This window comes from Pseudomyrmex gracilis, unplaced genomic scaffold, assembly GCF_002006095.1.
Source record: "Pseudomyrmex gracilis isolate BER0280 unplaced genomic scaffold, ASM200609v1 scaffold_22, whole genome shotgun sequence".
In the NCBI taxonomy this organism is placed as follows: domain Eukaryota; kingdom Metazoa; phylum Arthropoda; class Insecta; order Hymenoptera; family Formicidae; genus Pseudomyrmex; species Pseudomyrmex gracilis.
In genome coordinates, this window is record NW_018020606.1 from 1,102,505 (window position 1) to 1,117,855 (window position 15,351).

The 15,351-nt window shown below is 31.1% G+C and overlaps 3 protein-coding genes across 8 annotated transcripts; 1 reads left to right on the forward strand and 2 right to left on the reverse strand.

The window, feature by feature from the left end:
* Positions 1–8: 8 nt before the first annotated feature.
* On the reverse strand, positions 9–3,227 carry LOC109851943 (protein TBRG4). Of its 2 annotated transcripts, none has more exons than XM_020422578.1 (10): positions 3,039–3,227; positions 2,801–2,945; positions 2,251–2,658; positions 2,039–2,188; positions 1,719–1,964; positions 1,458–1,599; positions 1,265–1,348; positions 643–807; positions 441–519; positions 9–229 (listed from the first exon to the last, which is right to left on the reverse strand). In XM_020422578.1, exons 2-10 carry the CDS (start codon positions 2,939–2,941, stop codon positions 16–18), a joined length of 1,629 nt encoding a protein of 542 aa, XP_020278167.1. In that variant the 5' UTR covers positions 2,942–2,945; positions 3,039–3,227; the 3' UTR covers positions 9–15. The 2 variants fall into 2 exon arrangements, with proteins under 2 accessions (XP_020278167.1, XP_020278166.1); XM_020422577.1 differs by having other exon boundaries at positions 3,107–3,226.
* Positions 3,228–4,188: 961 nt separating this feature from the next.
* Positions 4,189–8,375, reverse strand: LOC109851944 (pyridoxal kinase). Its single transcript, XM_020422579.1, has 7 exons — positions 7,853–8,375; positions 6,368–6,467; positions 6,125–6,268; positions 5,864–5,984; positions 5,463–5,605; positions 5,137–5,316; positions 4,189–5,060 (listed from the first exon to the last, which is right to left on the reverse strand). The coding sequence occupies exons 1-7, from the start codon at positions 7,943–7,945 to the stop codon at positions 4,951–4,953; spliced, it is 891 nt and encodes a 296-aa protein (XP_020278168.1). The 5' UTR covers positions 7,946–8,375; the 3' UTR covers positions 4,189–4,950.
* A 648-nt stretch (positions 8,376–9,023) lies between these two features.
* On the forward strand, positions 9,024–14,199 carry LOC109851914 (isovaleryl-CoA dehydrogenase, mitochondrial). 5 transcript variants are annotated; one of them, XR_002249948.1, is made up of 11 exons: positions 9,024–9,320; positions 10,300–10,389; positions 11,073–11,294; positions 11,525–11,852; positions 11,996–12,089; positions 12,407–12,497; positions 12,563–12,731; positions 12,835–13,011; positions 13,351–13,509; positions 13,611–13,808; positions 13,913–14,199. XR_002249948.1 is itself a non-coding variant. In XM_020422514.1 (9 exons), exons 1-8 carry the CDS (start codon positions 9,180–9,182, stop codon positions 12,966–12,968), a joined length of 1,269 nt encoding a protein of 422 aa, XP_020278103.1. In that variant the 5' UTR covers positions 9,024–9,179; the 3' UTR covers positions 12,969–13,011; positions 13,351–13,590. The 5 variants fall into 5 exon arrangements, 3 of the variants coding, with proteins under 3 accessions (XP_020278103.1, XP_020278102.1, XP_020278104.1); XR_002249949.1 differs by lacking the exon at positions 13,351–13,509 and having other exon boundaries at positions 13,913–14,198; XM_020422514.1 differs by lacking the exons at positions 13,611–13,808; positions 13,913–14,199 and having other exon boundaries at positions 13,351–13,590.
* The last annotated feature ends 1,152 nt before the right edge of the window (positions 14,200–15,351 follow it).

Consider the following 15,351-nt stretch of genomic DNA (forward strand, 5'->3'; position numbering starts at 1 on the left):
TATATATATATATGATTACGTTGATGTTGCATGTTGCACACTATTCATACATTCTTTTAAATATTTAACTTGTTTGTCAATTTTGTCTTGTATACTGAAGTTTTCATAAGAAATTGTTATGAGGTTGTATCTTCTGGCTTTTAACAATTGTGTATATAAATATGCTGATCCTATGAGATCGTTTTGTCCTCGACAGTAATCGTGATAATCGTGTATCATTATTCCTATCCTGAAACAGTTATTCATTTGCGTTTGTTAAATTCATACTTTTTCTTATGATATCTAATAATTAAAAAATTGTAATTTTTTAATTTTGATATACGTTTATATATTATTTACTAAAATATTATAAATTTGTATTTAAAGAGTTTGATTTAATAGAGTAAAATTTAAATTATTATTTAATTTTATTTTTTATTACGTAATTTAGAACTATATACCTTTTTACATTAGTAGATTGTTCGTCCCAATTTTCTACTTTTATAAGTTTATATTGATCATCTATACGGTATTCTGCATCTAGAGATTAAATATAATTTCCAAGTGCTTAAGCAGAAATCAATATAACAGATATACATGTGTATATATACACACAGACACACATTTTGTGTGTGTGTGAATTCTACTTATTAAAATATTTACCTAATAAAAAGCCCATGTTTGTATCCAGATTTGTTTCAAAGTAAGAAGAAGATGGCAATAACTTCTTTAGTGCTTCCGACAATGCTTCTATATACATTTGCTTTTCCTTTGCTCTGACTAAAGGTATATTTTTAAATACTTCTAAATCTGTATTTAAAAAAGGACCTGTAATTTAAAATAATAACAATTTGTAAATTTATAATAAGAAGAAAGAGCTATCAACCGATTTTAACGAGAAATAAACTATATAATCAAAAATATGATACATGTTCAAATGTTTGTTTCAATGAGCCTTATAAACAACGATTTGTACAAAGATTTTATCAGATTTGAAATTTCTACGTTAGGTAAATTTATGAATAAAAGATAGAACGCTGGATAAGCAGCGATTCGTAGCGCAGTGAGAGCGCGAGACTAGTCTCGAAGAAATAATACTTAATCTATTTCTGCATAATACTTGAAACGAAAAAATCTTTTCACAAAACGCAGTGGTACAATACTTGAACGCATATTCAATATTTTGAGCTCTAAATTATTCTTGTTGAAACTTGTCAAAATCGATAAAGTAGTCAACCGTGTGTCCTTCCTTGTTAGTATAGTTTTCACATTGTCGGATATCTACCTTTATAATCCTTCAGTATAAACTGTGCAACACCGTTGATATTTAATAATTTTAATTTCTTTGACACACTTAGCTTGGTAGAAACTGTAAGAGAACAAGAGACAAGAAATCACATGTAATACAAATAAATATATTGAAGGTATATATTGAATTTTATATAGAATATTTCAGTTATATGATAATAAATACAGACTGATTAGATTGTCCACAAATTTAGGATCCAACACAGATTCTACATGGCAAGGTTGCACTGCATCCAAAACTGCTAAAGACCAAACAATATCTAACCATTCAACTGAGTCAGTTTGATATTGGTTTGCGAGTTCCGCAAATTTCTGGCCACAAAAATAATAACTGTTTGTAAATTTTATACACAAAAAAAGAAGTGTTAACAAAAATCTATATGAAAAGTTTAGAAAAATTATCAAAAACAGTAAAAAATGTTCTCATATACTTCGATAAACAATCTCGATTTTTCTGTATTGTATTGTAGAGCTGCAAACGTCTGAAGTATTGATGAGTAATCCTGAAATTTGTAATTGAGTGATTCTGCATAAAGAGTATCACTAAATGCATCGAGTACTCTTTCATTCTTGTAATGTAAAAATCCTAATGATGTTATTATGGATTTATTTGTAACAGCTTTGGTGTTTTTTGGTATACCTTCCAATAAATCGGTTACGATTTTTCCCAATAGAATCTGTTGTATAATTTATCACATGTTAAATCATTAATATATTAGAACATATTAGAAATGTATATGTATATACATACCATATCTGGAAAATTAAGTACAGCCATACTATATAAAAGACTTGCACATTGTTTTAGATTTAACTTTACATTGTACTTGACAATGTTGTATGACAACAACCTTAAAAGTGGTGTGTGCCTCTTTCCTTGTTCTCTTAACTTTGCTATTACCTTCATAAAAAAATACACATCAATGTACATATGTATATTAAGTACAAATAACTGATACTTACTGCAATCATTGCAGGTGTAGATAGCTGAGAATACTTTGAAAGATCATCACTCAATGATATATTTTTTGTCTCACCACCAAACTGTACTATTTTTCTGAGATGAATAAATCTTTCATCAGCTTCCACATTGACTATGTGTGATTTTCCACTGTTTATCTGATTAGTTATACTTGATATAAGTTTCAGCGCATTAACAGTAGACAGATTTGGTATTATTGCCAAATCCAGTAAGTCATTTACAGATGTAGCAGCTTGAAATTGTTTGGTAAATATTTTATCATTTTCATTCAACCATTTCTTTTCTGATGAATAAATCTTTGTTTGAGTTCCTATTTTCTGAAACTTTTGGTCTTTTTCTTTCTGTAAAATATTGTTCTGTATTTCTGAGAATTTAACATTATTCTCTTCCTAAAAGAAAGATAAATCATCAGCAATATTTTCTGTCAAAAGATCAAGTTGAACATTCAATTATAGGTATAATAATTATTATTAAAGATCATATAAATAAAGAAGAAAAATGACTTTGTTTCTTTTATCAATTACGACTTACTTTCACAGAAACAACAGGTTGCTCACTAGAGGTTGCTGTGCTGGAGTTGTTGGCTATGAAGGCTGCAAAATGCCAGGATGAACGAGGTGTGAGCCTAGCAGTTGCGGTGTATAGTGTTGCACTAAATTGTAGCATTGTCATTAATCTGTAATGTGATTGTTTATATAATCATCTGCTTGAGTAAAAACCTAGGAACGATAACTCATGTTGTTATTCGCTTGTTAATTTCGTGACATACACTTGAAACGACTACAAAGTGTATATGACTCGTTACAAATTGGTTGAAAGAAAAACAATATTATGTACCACAAAAATTGATAATATTGAAAATTATTTCGATTCAAGTCCGCATACTGAGGTTAAGTATTCTTTTTTTTTTTATTGAGAGAATAAAGGTACATGCCACAAGTGCTCGCTTATGTGGCTTAAGGTTAGAATACAGTTCATAAAATATACATCTAGTAACAAATGAAGGTCCCTATCGAGAAGAAGCATGTATAGGGTGCGTCTCCTTAAGCTGCGTTCCGTTTCACGCATATGCGCGCATTTATCTATACTATACGTGACGTGTACTATAGATAAACGCGCGCATAACACCTTCGGCAACGCTGGATAGAATATTAGTGGAAAAGTGGGGATAGAAAAATAGTAGCGTCACGTTCGGAAATAGCACTCGCGTACACACGAGCGTTATTCTATCTTTGTTTTATATATAATGAGCAATAAAGATAAAATATATACAAGTGATGTTTCCGAACGCAGCCTAGGGGTGAAGAGGAGGAACACAGGGCTGTGCTCAGTTAAGCAAAATGGAACGAACTAATGCAGGAAATGCAGGAAATACAGGAATTCATTAGTTCCAATTCCTGTATTTCCTGCATTTCCTGCATTAGTTCGTTCCATCTTGCTTAACTGAACACAGCCTCTTCTATGGCTGCTTTCCTTTTAAAAGACACAAGAGTCATTCTGTCTTTGTTTCTCACTAAATACTGAACGAAGACAGAATGACTTTTGTGTCGACTGTGTCTCCTAAAAGGAAAGCAGCCTATAAGAAGTGCCCACAATTGAAACAGAAAAATATTAGCTGCTTTCCTTTTAGGAGACACAGTCGACACAAAAGTCATTCTGTCTTCGTTATATTTTTTGAATTCGTGATGTCCCACATCACATTTATCTGAGTATCTTGGTACAAATCTGTCTTAGACTGGCTTATAATCCTCTCGAAGGGGCAAGCGCTGTTTAAGCAAAGAAGTACAACGTATTTGACGTCAAAATATCAAAAAATCTTAAAATAAAACTTCTGGATTTTTCCTAAAATGATAAACTGATTGCTATTTAGTAAAATCTTCATATTTTTATATTATATACAGGATGAGAGTATATGAATATATGAATAAATAATTATATATATTTTAACAAACAGGTACATCGGATTTTGGAATTTCATTATTACATTCTTTACATTATTGTAAGATCGATGTTATTACAGTAGTGCATCGCAAACATGTGGAATTTTTCCCTCGGTATCGTGCTGGGAGTTATCTCCACCAATTCCTAGAAATGCTTCGCTGAGGCTTTGCGCGAATTGGTAAGGAAGACTCTGCGGCGGTCAAACCCGTGGTCGTGCCAGAAATAACAGTCGGCAATTCACGGAACAATACCTCTCTCGGCATTTTTCCGCTCGCGGAATCGTGGAGCAAAAAGTTAGCGAGACACTACTATATATATATAACATCGATCTTTTGCAATATTATATATAAATGCAATTTGATGTTTGATGCTTTTGCGGTGTGTTATATTAACATTCAAAGATGTTTATCGGGTTTGAACCGCGTTAGTGTTATTTTTATATTGACGTGTATACAGGTTGCTCTTGAAACCCTGATGAAGTAAACTGAAATGTTCACGAAATATCGGTATAAAAATAACACTAACGCGATTCAAACCCGAAAAACGTCTTCGAATGTTAATAAGTGCAATTTAACAAATGCTTTGTAGACTTAAGCTGCGTTCCGTTTCACGCATATGCGCGCATTTATCTATACTATACGTAAAGTGTACTATAGATTAAATGCAACATTTTTGACGCAAGCACACCATATATATATAATATTCTAGACCATAAACAAGTCTCTCATGATTTAACATTGTTATAAAAATTCCGCAAACAGACGAGTTTCTGGATTTTCAATGCTTTTTTTACTTTGTATAAGTTTTAGTTCAATTGTTTTTGCTGGCTGTGCATCAACATCTGTACATGCTATAATGATAATAAATAATAAACAATAATAAAATAATAATTGTTTTATATAACATTATTGTATAACAGTTTTTACCTTTAGAATATTCGTAAGTATTAAGTAGCACATTGTACAGGGAATTCACAGTTTTCTCCATAATGGTTTTCATATCACTTTGTAAATACAAGTGAGCAAGAAATAATGCAGCAAAAAGATCTCCAGAACCCGTAAAAGTTGCTGGTATTTTGGGAATATCTATTTTCATTATTGTATTATCTGAGATAAAAAAACATGTATTATTATTTCTGAAATTCTTATTCTATTTATGTGAATTCTTATAACACACCGCAAAATCATCAAATATCAGAAATGTTTTATGTAATTTATAATCCTTTAGAAACTTATTTTTGTACATAATCAACCTTTAGTTGTGCTGACTACTGCTGTCAATTTAGAATCAATTTCGGTTGATGATACAGCCACAGTTTGTGGCCCAATCTGATGTAATTTTTTTATTGCACTTTTTAATTCAATCATATTGGTGACTTTCTGATTTGTTAGCAATCTGAAAAACAAAATTAATATATATAAACAATCACAAGAAAACTATATCAATTTTAAAACTTATGACTATAATTATTGTTTATAAAATTTTAGTCAATAATAATATACAGTATGTTATTAAACCGTGATGAAAGAAATTGAAATCATATATAGGAATTCTTACAACATGAAAACATCAAATAATATAATTGCATTAAAATTGGCGAAAAATAACAATACTTGTTATAATAAGTTTTAATATCTTATGAAGTATACGTACTCTAATTCAAACTGGTTCGGAGTTAGCACATCCGCTAATGGTACTATTTCCTTCTTATAAATTTCTTTCAATGTTTCTGGGACGTACATCTTTCCATTGTCACCCATAACAGGATCGCAAACTAGTAAGATAAGCAGAAAAAATATTAATCAGTTATCATAAAATTATTAGTAAACAATATAAAAATATACATTGTAGTATAAAATAAAAATAAAATAAAATTTATCTATGTATTAGCATCAGTCAATAAATATGACATACCATATATAAGATTTGGATTTTTACATTTTAATGCTGTAACCAGTAATGCTACTCTTTTTAAAAAGGAAGCAGAACCAATATACCCAGTTAGTAAATGTGTATAATGATCTAAGTCATTTTGTGCTAAACCATCAACTAAGTCATCTAAAATATTAATAACATATCTCAGGAAAATTTCTTCAATTAATAAATTCACTTTGGTATATTCTTCTATATATTCTACATATTCTTCTTTCACCTTACCTAAGTTTTTATCATCAAGTATCTGACCTTTAAATACTTTATAACCAGTATGATTAGATAACTGTACCGAGTTAATTGCATCAACCTCAAAGCCTAATAGCTAATAAAAAAAAGTGCATTATCTTTATTTTATTTAAAATTGTCTACATTTGTATATAATTAGTTTGCTTTTCTTTTAGTCCTTCTATATTAGTCACAAACATAAGTTGTACGTTTCGCAAAATTGATTAATTATGTTGGTCGATTGGCTGATTTCAATAATGCAATTAATTAATTTTACGAGATCTGCGACTTGCGTTTACTTGCAACTAATGTAGAAGAACCTTTCAATTTTATAACTATTGAATTATTCTATAAAAATCCATAGATTGTTACCTACTTCTTATTTAATTTACATTAATTTGTAACTTTCTTCAAAATTGTTGTACTTTAAAAATTAAATGTAAAGTTTTATTAATTTGTAATTAAAATCATTTAATATTTGTTTTTTCAAACATACTATTCTCTCTCTCTCTCTCTCTCTCTCTCTCTCTCTCTCTCTCTCTCTCTCTCTTTCTGCGCGCGCATGCATACATACACCCACGTGTACAGAGAGAATGACTTTTTTTGTCAGTAAATCAGTGAAATATGAATTTTCCGATGCTAATATTTGAACAAAACAAAGAATTTCAAAGGATAACACATAATGTGTGACTAATCTCTAATGACTGATAGCTATCCTCTAGATAAAGATATATAAAAAGATATACTTTATCTTTTAGATAAAGTTATCGAGAACTCTAGGAGTGAAAAAATTGGGTCTAAGAAATTCTACAGACAGAAAGCGATTGGATAACGCGTTGCATACAACGCAATATCCAATCTATATGTTGCTTTTCTACAGGAGCAAATGATTAACTGTGTTATTTCTCATTGCGTAACGCGTCTGTTTGCAGAAGCCATAATTGTATATTGCGGTCAATCGTAAATTATGTACAGCTTCAAATAATAATGTCCAATTTCTTTACCTCTGATAAGTTCTCGATAACTTTATCTAAAAGATAAAGTATATCTTTTTATATATCTTTATTCAGAGAATAGCTATCGGCAGGTATGAAGAAATCGAGCCTAAGTATTGTTCTTTATGTAATGGAAAAATTACAATTTTATAACTAAATCGTCCCTCAATTTTTCCTATCCAAAACATTATTTATAAGAGCCATTCTTAGTTTTTGAAATGCACTTTTGATATTCTCGAACGATTAAGAATGATCAAGTGTCTTCCCGAATTGAAACTCATTAAAATAGTTGTTTCTCATGAACTTCAAATTTTTTAACACAATTTTTTATTAGCTAGTACAGTATATTGTTTGACTTTTGTTGCTCTTATCAATATATAAGTACACTTGCATAAAAGAATTAATTTTCAAGTGTCGGAGAAAATTTGAAATATCAATCAACAATGACAGGAACAATCGGAAACGCAATTTTCAATTTTTCAATCACCTGTAAAGGAAATGTAGCACTCTTGTTACCGACGTATCCTGATACTACATGACTCTGGATCGAAAGTATGCGTGGTGTTTTTGTGGAATACATGACAGCTCAGCTGATATACTCCAATTGATATTTTCCCAGCAGTAATATCCACTAAGGCTCCGGTTTCACAAGGTTTAAGTTAATCCAAGTTTAGCTGACCGACTGTTAAAGTTGACGCTGACGTTAAACCTGTATCGCGTTCTACAAGTCATTTTTAAGATACCTCTTCATACAGCAGCACGCTGCGGCAGCAAAACGTCACGTGACTAAAATTTTCTAGGACTGCTTCCGCTAGGTATATTTGCTGCTCTTACCTAACCCTCATTTGATGCCATTTTTTGTTGTTGATGGAATTATATAATTATTGCATAAGTATCAACAATAAAATTTTCCCGGTTTTGCTGCTTTTTGTTCGTTTGAACTTTGCAGACAATGGCATCGAGTGAGGGTTAAGTAAGAGCAGCAAATATATCTAGCGGAAGCAGTCCTAGAAAATTTGAGTCATGTGACGTTTTGCTGCTGCAGCGTGCTGCTGTATGAAAAGGTACCTATACAGAGGGAGCTTTTCAGCTACGTACACAGGCGACACTGTGCAACACGGTGTCCACTAGTGTGTGTATCAGTAGATCTGTTCTTTTTACTTGAACTGATCGCACTAGTTCATCTTTTTCACTCCACATTGGAAGAAAAAGATAAACTCTGAACTAGTGTAGCAAGTTCAGATTAAAAAAACAGATCTACTGATATGCTCTTTCTCACACTAATGGACATTGTGTTAAGTCTATGTCACACTACGGATTAGGATTGAGATTGGATTGCAATTTGGCCAATCAGAGAGAAGATCACTAAACTTAGGATTGGTTTTCTTTTTTCTAATTGGTCAAATTTCAATCTAATCTCAATCCCAATCCGTAGTGTGACATAGGCTTTATTAAGCCCGTTCTACATTGATCGCAAGCGCAAACGCAAGGTATAGATCTCGTAGAATTGACCAATCACGCTGGTCAATTGACTGATTTGATCAATACGATTAGTCAATTCTANCAGACCTGTTCCTTGCGTTTGCGCTTGCGATCAATGTAGAACAGGCTTTACACAGTGTCGCCTGTGTACGTAGCCGGAAAGCTCCCAGAATCGACCTCTGATCTCTGATAATATGATTTATCTCTTGTGCCCTTATCTATTCACGAACTTTTACATACAGCGTATTACGTTTAAGGTCTTTAAAAACATAAGAAAAGAGAAAAGTCGGTAATATTATATTTATTTCAATTTCAATTATAAAAACAGTAAGATGAATATTGCGCCTCGATACAATGTTTTACGACAAGTTGCAAGGTTTCAATATCGTACTAATAAAATTGGCATGAATAATGTCTCGCAGTATTGTAATATCGATGACAATATTTATGGACTGAGTTATGAACAGAAAGAGGTTAGTAAAATAATTTTCCAAATTTCTTTACACATTTTCTTTCTCATTTAGGACTTGATCTGAGCACACTTGTATGTATAATGGTACCTAGACCTAATTTACATCGATTATTTGAGATACGCATATTAACTATCATATTCACAGATAACTAAGCTTAGAAATAAACTTTTTGCAAAGTGTGTAAAAACAAAAACCTGTGTACACGGTCCAAGAAATCGGTCAAAGTACAATACAAGTTAAGTATACTAGAACTTGGATCGTGGACAACTTGCATGACAATTTAAGTCATCAAAATAGTACCTTTTCTGTTCAAAAACGGTGATCAACTTTTTAAATTGTATATACAATCTTACATACAGGATATAATCTCTCGTAGGCAGGTAGAAGGAGTAAAACTGAGTCGAAAAGTCCTGAATCATTTTTTTCTATTACTTATAATAAAGGAGTAATTTTTTATTGAATAAATCAGGCCATTCACACACAGCGCCGACCTTTAGCCAGGCGCACGTCAGTGAGCCGCGCGTGCGCTCACACACACTAGGCGCGCGGCTCACTAACGTGCGCCTGGCTAAAAAGATCGGCGCTGATAAGCCTGATTTACTCAATAATTACTCTTTTATTATAATAGAAAAAAATGGTTCAGGACTTTTCGACTCAGCTTTACTCTTTCTACCTGCCTACGAGAGATACGGCAATTCTGGGACACCCTGTATGTCGGTAGAATGTTATGGTAGCATTCAAAACATCACTGAAACTACTATGAAATCATTGAAAATATAAATAAAAATGAATAAAATAAATTGTTAGATGTGCATATTATTCACCATAATAAAATACATATATTGAAACACTATGTCAAGTTTTTATTTTACATTCTTCCTTTCTCATTAAAAAATCATGCAATATAAAATATTTTTATATACGATTACAAAATATTTAATAATAATAATTGATATTCTCTCTGTTTGCTTATAATCAGCTTCGTTCGCTCGTTTTCAATTTTGCACAAAAAGAATTGGCACCTAAAGCTGCTGAAATCGATAAACAAAATAATTTTGCTGAATTAAGAGTGAGTATAAATATACTATAAAGATACTACTATTTTTGCTGTTCTCCAAAGAAGTATAAATAGATATTATCTCTTATAATTTTTAAGATAAGAAATCTAAAAATAGTAGTCAAAATATATTACATGTCAAGAACATAAAAAATTGACTTTAATTCAGGAAAATGCGTGACATCACATTTAAAACAGGTTGCTACACCACATATATATGTACGTATCGATGACATACAGCGTAATATAGCATGTATATATTTTGACAAAAAATGTAAAACATTTTATGAGAATTCTATAGTTAATAGCGAAATTACATGACGCAACTAAAAGTTTCTCATACGTTTGCACAAACACGTCGAGTACTATTTATATGTGTTTAATGGATGTTTGGATGGATGGATCTGTGTGGGTATGAAATGCAAACCAAGTATCTTAGATGAATTTTCAAATTAAATTTCGAATTTTTTGGTGTATTTATTAGTATATATGCACGTACATCCGACATATAAACTTGTATTGACTTTAAATCTAAATTGAAATTTTAATTAGTATCATTAGGGTTTTGCATAAAAAACTATTAAAAAATGTTTAACTTCTTTTGAACACAACAAAATAAGCTTTTTTTTGTAAACACCCTTCTTTACTCTATACAATTTTTTAATTGATGTGAAAAAACTTATATACATATGTAGACATTTTGGAAAAAATTGGGTAAATTGGGTCTGTTGGGAATCACAGTAAAGCCGGAATATGGAGGCACGGGCGGCACATATTTTGATCATTTAATTATTATGGAAGAATTAAGTAGAGCATCAGCCTCTATTGGACTTAGTTACGGCGCACATTCGAATCTTTGTGTTAACCAAATTCACAGAAACGGTACGGAGGAACAGAAGCATAAATACTTGCCTAAGGTAATATCTTGTTTACTTACTTATTTACACACACACACACACACACACACATTGTATATGTATATTCTTTAATAGAAATATATAGATATGAAATAGAAAAAGGAGAGACATGTATTAATAATATATTTCTATATTGATTTAAATTGCAAATGAGAGTTTTGCTTAAATTGTTAATCATATATCAACATTAATAATATAAACAAATTACTTTTAATACTATTTCTTTTTAGCTTTGCAGCGGCGAACACATTGGCGCACTAGCAATGTCAGAGCCGGGATCTGGATCTGATGTTGTTTCCATGAAGCTACGAGCTGAGAAGAAAAGAGATTATTACATACTCAACGGCAACAAATTCTGGATCACTAATGGTCCGAATGCAGACACGTTAGTAGTTTACGCGAAGACTAATCCGAACGCGAAGAAACCACAGCACGGTATCACCACTTTCATCATCGAGCGCGATATGGAAGGCTTCAGCACAGCGCAAAAACTGGACAAGTTAGGTATGCGCGGCTCCAATACTTGCGAGCTGATCTTCGAGAATTGTAAAGTTCCAGGTAAATAATCGCTTAAATAAAAAAAGTAAATATAGATTAATATATAATTAATATATAATTCAAAGCTTGTTTCAAAAAAGTATATATTATAATCATTCTCTTATCTTTCACTAAAGTTTTTTAATTAATCATTCCTATTACAGCCGCAAACATTTTGGGAGAGGTTAATAAAGGAGTTTATATACTCTTCAGTGGATTGGATTTGGAACGGTTGATATTATCCGGTGGACCTTTGGGGTATTTTGAAAATAATATAACACATATAACATATATACATATAAATATTTATACATATAAAAGATAGTTTATTTTTTTACGGAACACCTATTTTATTTCCTTCATTTCTTTATGTTTCGCGCGTTTAAAAGATGGTTAATGGATACAAATTTTACGAATTTAGAATGTCTGTATAAATAAGAATTATATTTTCTAAATTTGTTTGCAATTTTGATAACAAAATTGATCAAAAACAGATTTTCTCATTTAAACAGCTCATTTTGATCGTAAATAAACGTTAAATAATGAGTAATATTAAAAAAAAATACAAATTTTAGCATTCAGCAAGCCTGTTGCGATATTGCTTTTGAATATGCTCATTCAAGAAAGCAATTCAATCAATATCTTGCAGAATTTCAGCTCATACAGGTAAAATTATACATGTTTCGAAATTGCTTACGATTGTAGTGTTGTCTAAAATTGTAATATTTTAGGGGAAGATTGCGGACATGTACACGGCATTGAATGCAAGTAGAAGTTACGTATATCTTCTTGCAAGAGCCTACGACAATGGTTACACAAATTGTAAGGATTGCGCAGCGGCATTACTTTTTTCTAGTGAAAAGGCTGTAAAAACAGCGTTAGATGCTTTACAGATACTTGGTAAATATCGAGCACATTAAAAATAATAGAATATGAAACTTGATTGTAAAGATATATATATTTAGTTTAATACTCACACTATATTTTTTTACTCGCGCAACAGGCGGCAACGGATATATCAATGATTATTCAACGGGCAGGCTGCTGCGAGACGCAAAGCTGTACGAAATCGGTGCAGGCACTTGTGAAATACGACGTATAGTCATTAGCCGGGCGATCACCAAAGAATATTTGTAAAATATGAGGAAAACCTTTACATCTGTCTCTACATTTCACAGTGGTATGACATCACTGACGCGATAATTTCTTTATTTGTATAAATCCAAGATTTATATAAACTTTATCAAGCAGATATGACTTTGTACATTACCTTCAAACAATTGTTTTAACAATTAGATAATTTTTATTTAATTTTTTTTATATTAGTTCACACAATTTTAGTTACTGAGAAGAATAATTGTTTGGGAATTATTTACAATAAACAAATCACGCAACAGACAACCAGCATTAGTCTATTTTATTTATTAAATATATTTTTACCATACTATGTGTGTTGCTAGTAATGTTCACACAGGCGCACAAAATTATTTTCTTCTTGTAAAAATCTTTAAGTTTTCAGGATGTAATTAGCTGGTGATTCATAACATCGCTATTGCCAATGTCGCATATCGCATATTGGCTATACGATAATGATCACGTATAAATTAAGATAAAGTGAGTCACTAGAGTGCGGCTGGATCGAAAACTAACCGAGATTGACTAACCTTTCACACTATAGGTTGCTAATTTAGCTCGCATTCTCTTTATCTTTCTCTTTGTTATTCTTTCTTTCTTTCTTTCTTGTTCTCGCCTTCGGATCTAGTCCTCCATTAATTACAGTGCAGCCAAACTAATTGCAATCGAATCGGCTCGCGCAGAGAAGTTTCTCGCCGTCCATGAACATCACACGACGGAAGGAGCTCTGAAGAAGAACATAGGTTCTTATCAGGAAATAGCAGAAAAAAGCGACAGGACAGATAAACTTTTGCATCGAGGATGGCTCTCAAGTTTTCCATAGGCCACTTTTACGAGACCTATGTGAGTACAACTAGAAAAAAGTACCTTTCAGTCTTTTTTTTCCTTGCAACTTATATATTGTTTATCTGACTTTTTATTGGTTTCTGCTGACAAATTTTTAATAGATTTCAGAATTATATACGTAGATATTTAAGAGAAAAAAGAGAAAAACGTACAAGGTCACATTCTTATGTTCAACTAAATAATCTAATAATTTATCTCATGTAATATATATAATAACTTAATCAATGAAAAGTAGAAAAAATCTGATATTGAGAGGAGAGATAAAGTAAGTTTTATTTGTCGAAGAATCTGTCATGGATGTTGTTTTCTGTACATACATGTGTGTGTGTCTGCTCCACTTACAGATTACTTATGAAATATATGTGTCGAAATATATTTAAAACTGTGTCAATAAATAAAGTTACGATATTATGCATGTCATAAGAATTATTTTTATCTTATCTATACCTGATATTTATTATTTATTTTGCATCTTCATTTATTGTTTTAAAAATACATTCTTCCCATTACAGTATCTACAATAACTGCAACAAATAGTATGTAATTTCTTTGCGACGTTACGTATCATTGCAAAATTAGAACTACATTTCTTTTCTAGTGTTTTAAAGATGAAAATTTAATGCTAACTGAATTAATAACATACTCCGCCTAAAAAACGAAGAATCAGATTTTCTTTCGAGATAATATTTTTTGTAATAATTTCTTTAAATTGGAGTAAATTGGAAGTTTTATATATCTGTAATACTAATCGAGCGTCTGATATAATTTTTTGAATTAAATTTACTTTACATTAAAAATTCTTGTAATTCACACTCAATTAATAATTGTGCACTTACATATCAGGCTCTCATCATTATTTATATTTATTTATATAAAAACAAGTACAAAATAAATAATAAAAGTTTTGAGAATAAAAACTTTGCTTATGAAAAAAAACTATACAAAAAAATGATCTTTGTGTAAATTTAAACTTTGTACTTGTTATAATGTGATTTCCTATCACCAATAAATAGTAAATTAATAGATATGTTAATTAATAGATAATAGTAATTAATAGATAGTAAATTAATTGATTAGATTGAATATTAAGAGAGAATTATCAAGTATAACATACACAACTTCAAAATTCAGCTATTCTTTATTCTCTAACAAAAATAAAAGTTTTAAAAGATAACATTTTGAAATAGAAAATCAAGAATGCAAACAAAAACACAATTGTTCGAGTAACTCGAATAAACTTTTACGCGCATTAGCGCCTGCGTCTTTAAGAAACTCCTCCGTAATGTCCTTCGTCGTAATGTCCTGCGTCTCTTTTTATGTACCATGCGTGCATGCACGATAAATATCAGAAATGAGTGCAGGTCAGATTAGCAGAACAATATGTTAGCGTGGTATGCCAACTCGAAATGGGGCCAGAATAGCAAAGAAAGAGAGAGAGAGAGAGAAAAAGAGAATAGCAGTATAGTGGTCTCCGTTAGAGTTAGGCAACTCCAAGAAGACTGTCGCTGTCTCTATCTTTCTCTCTCTCTCTTTTTCTCTT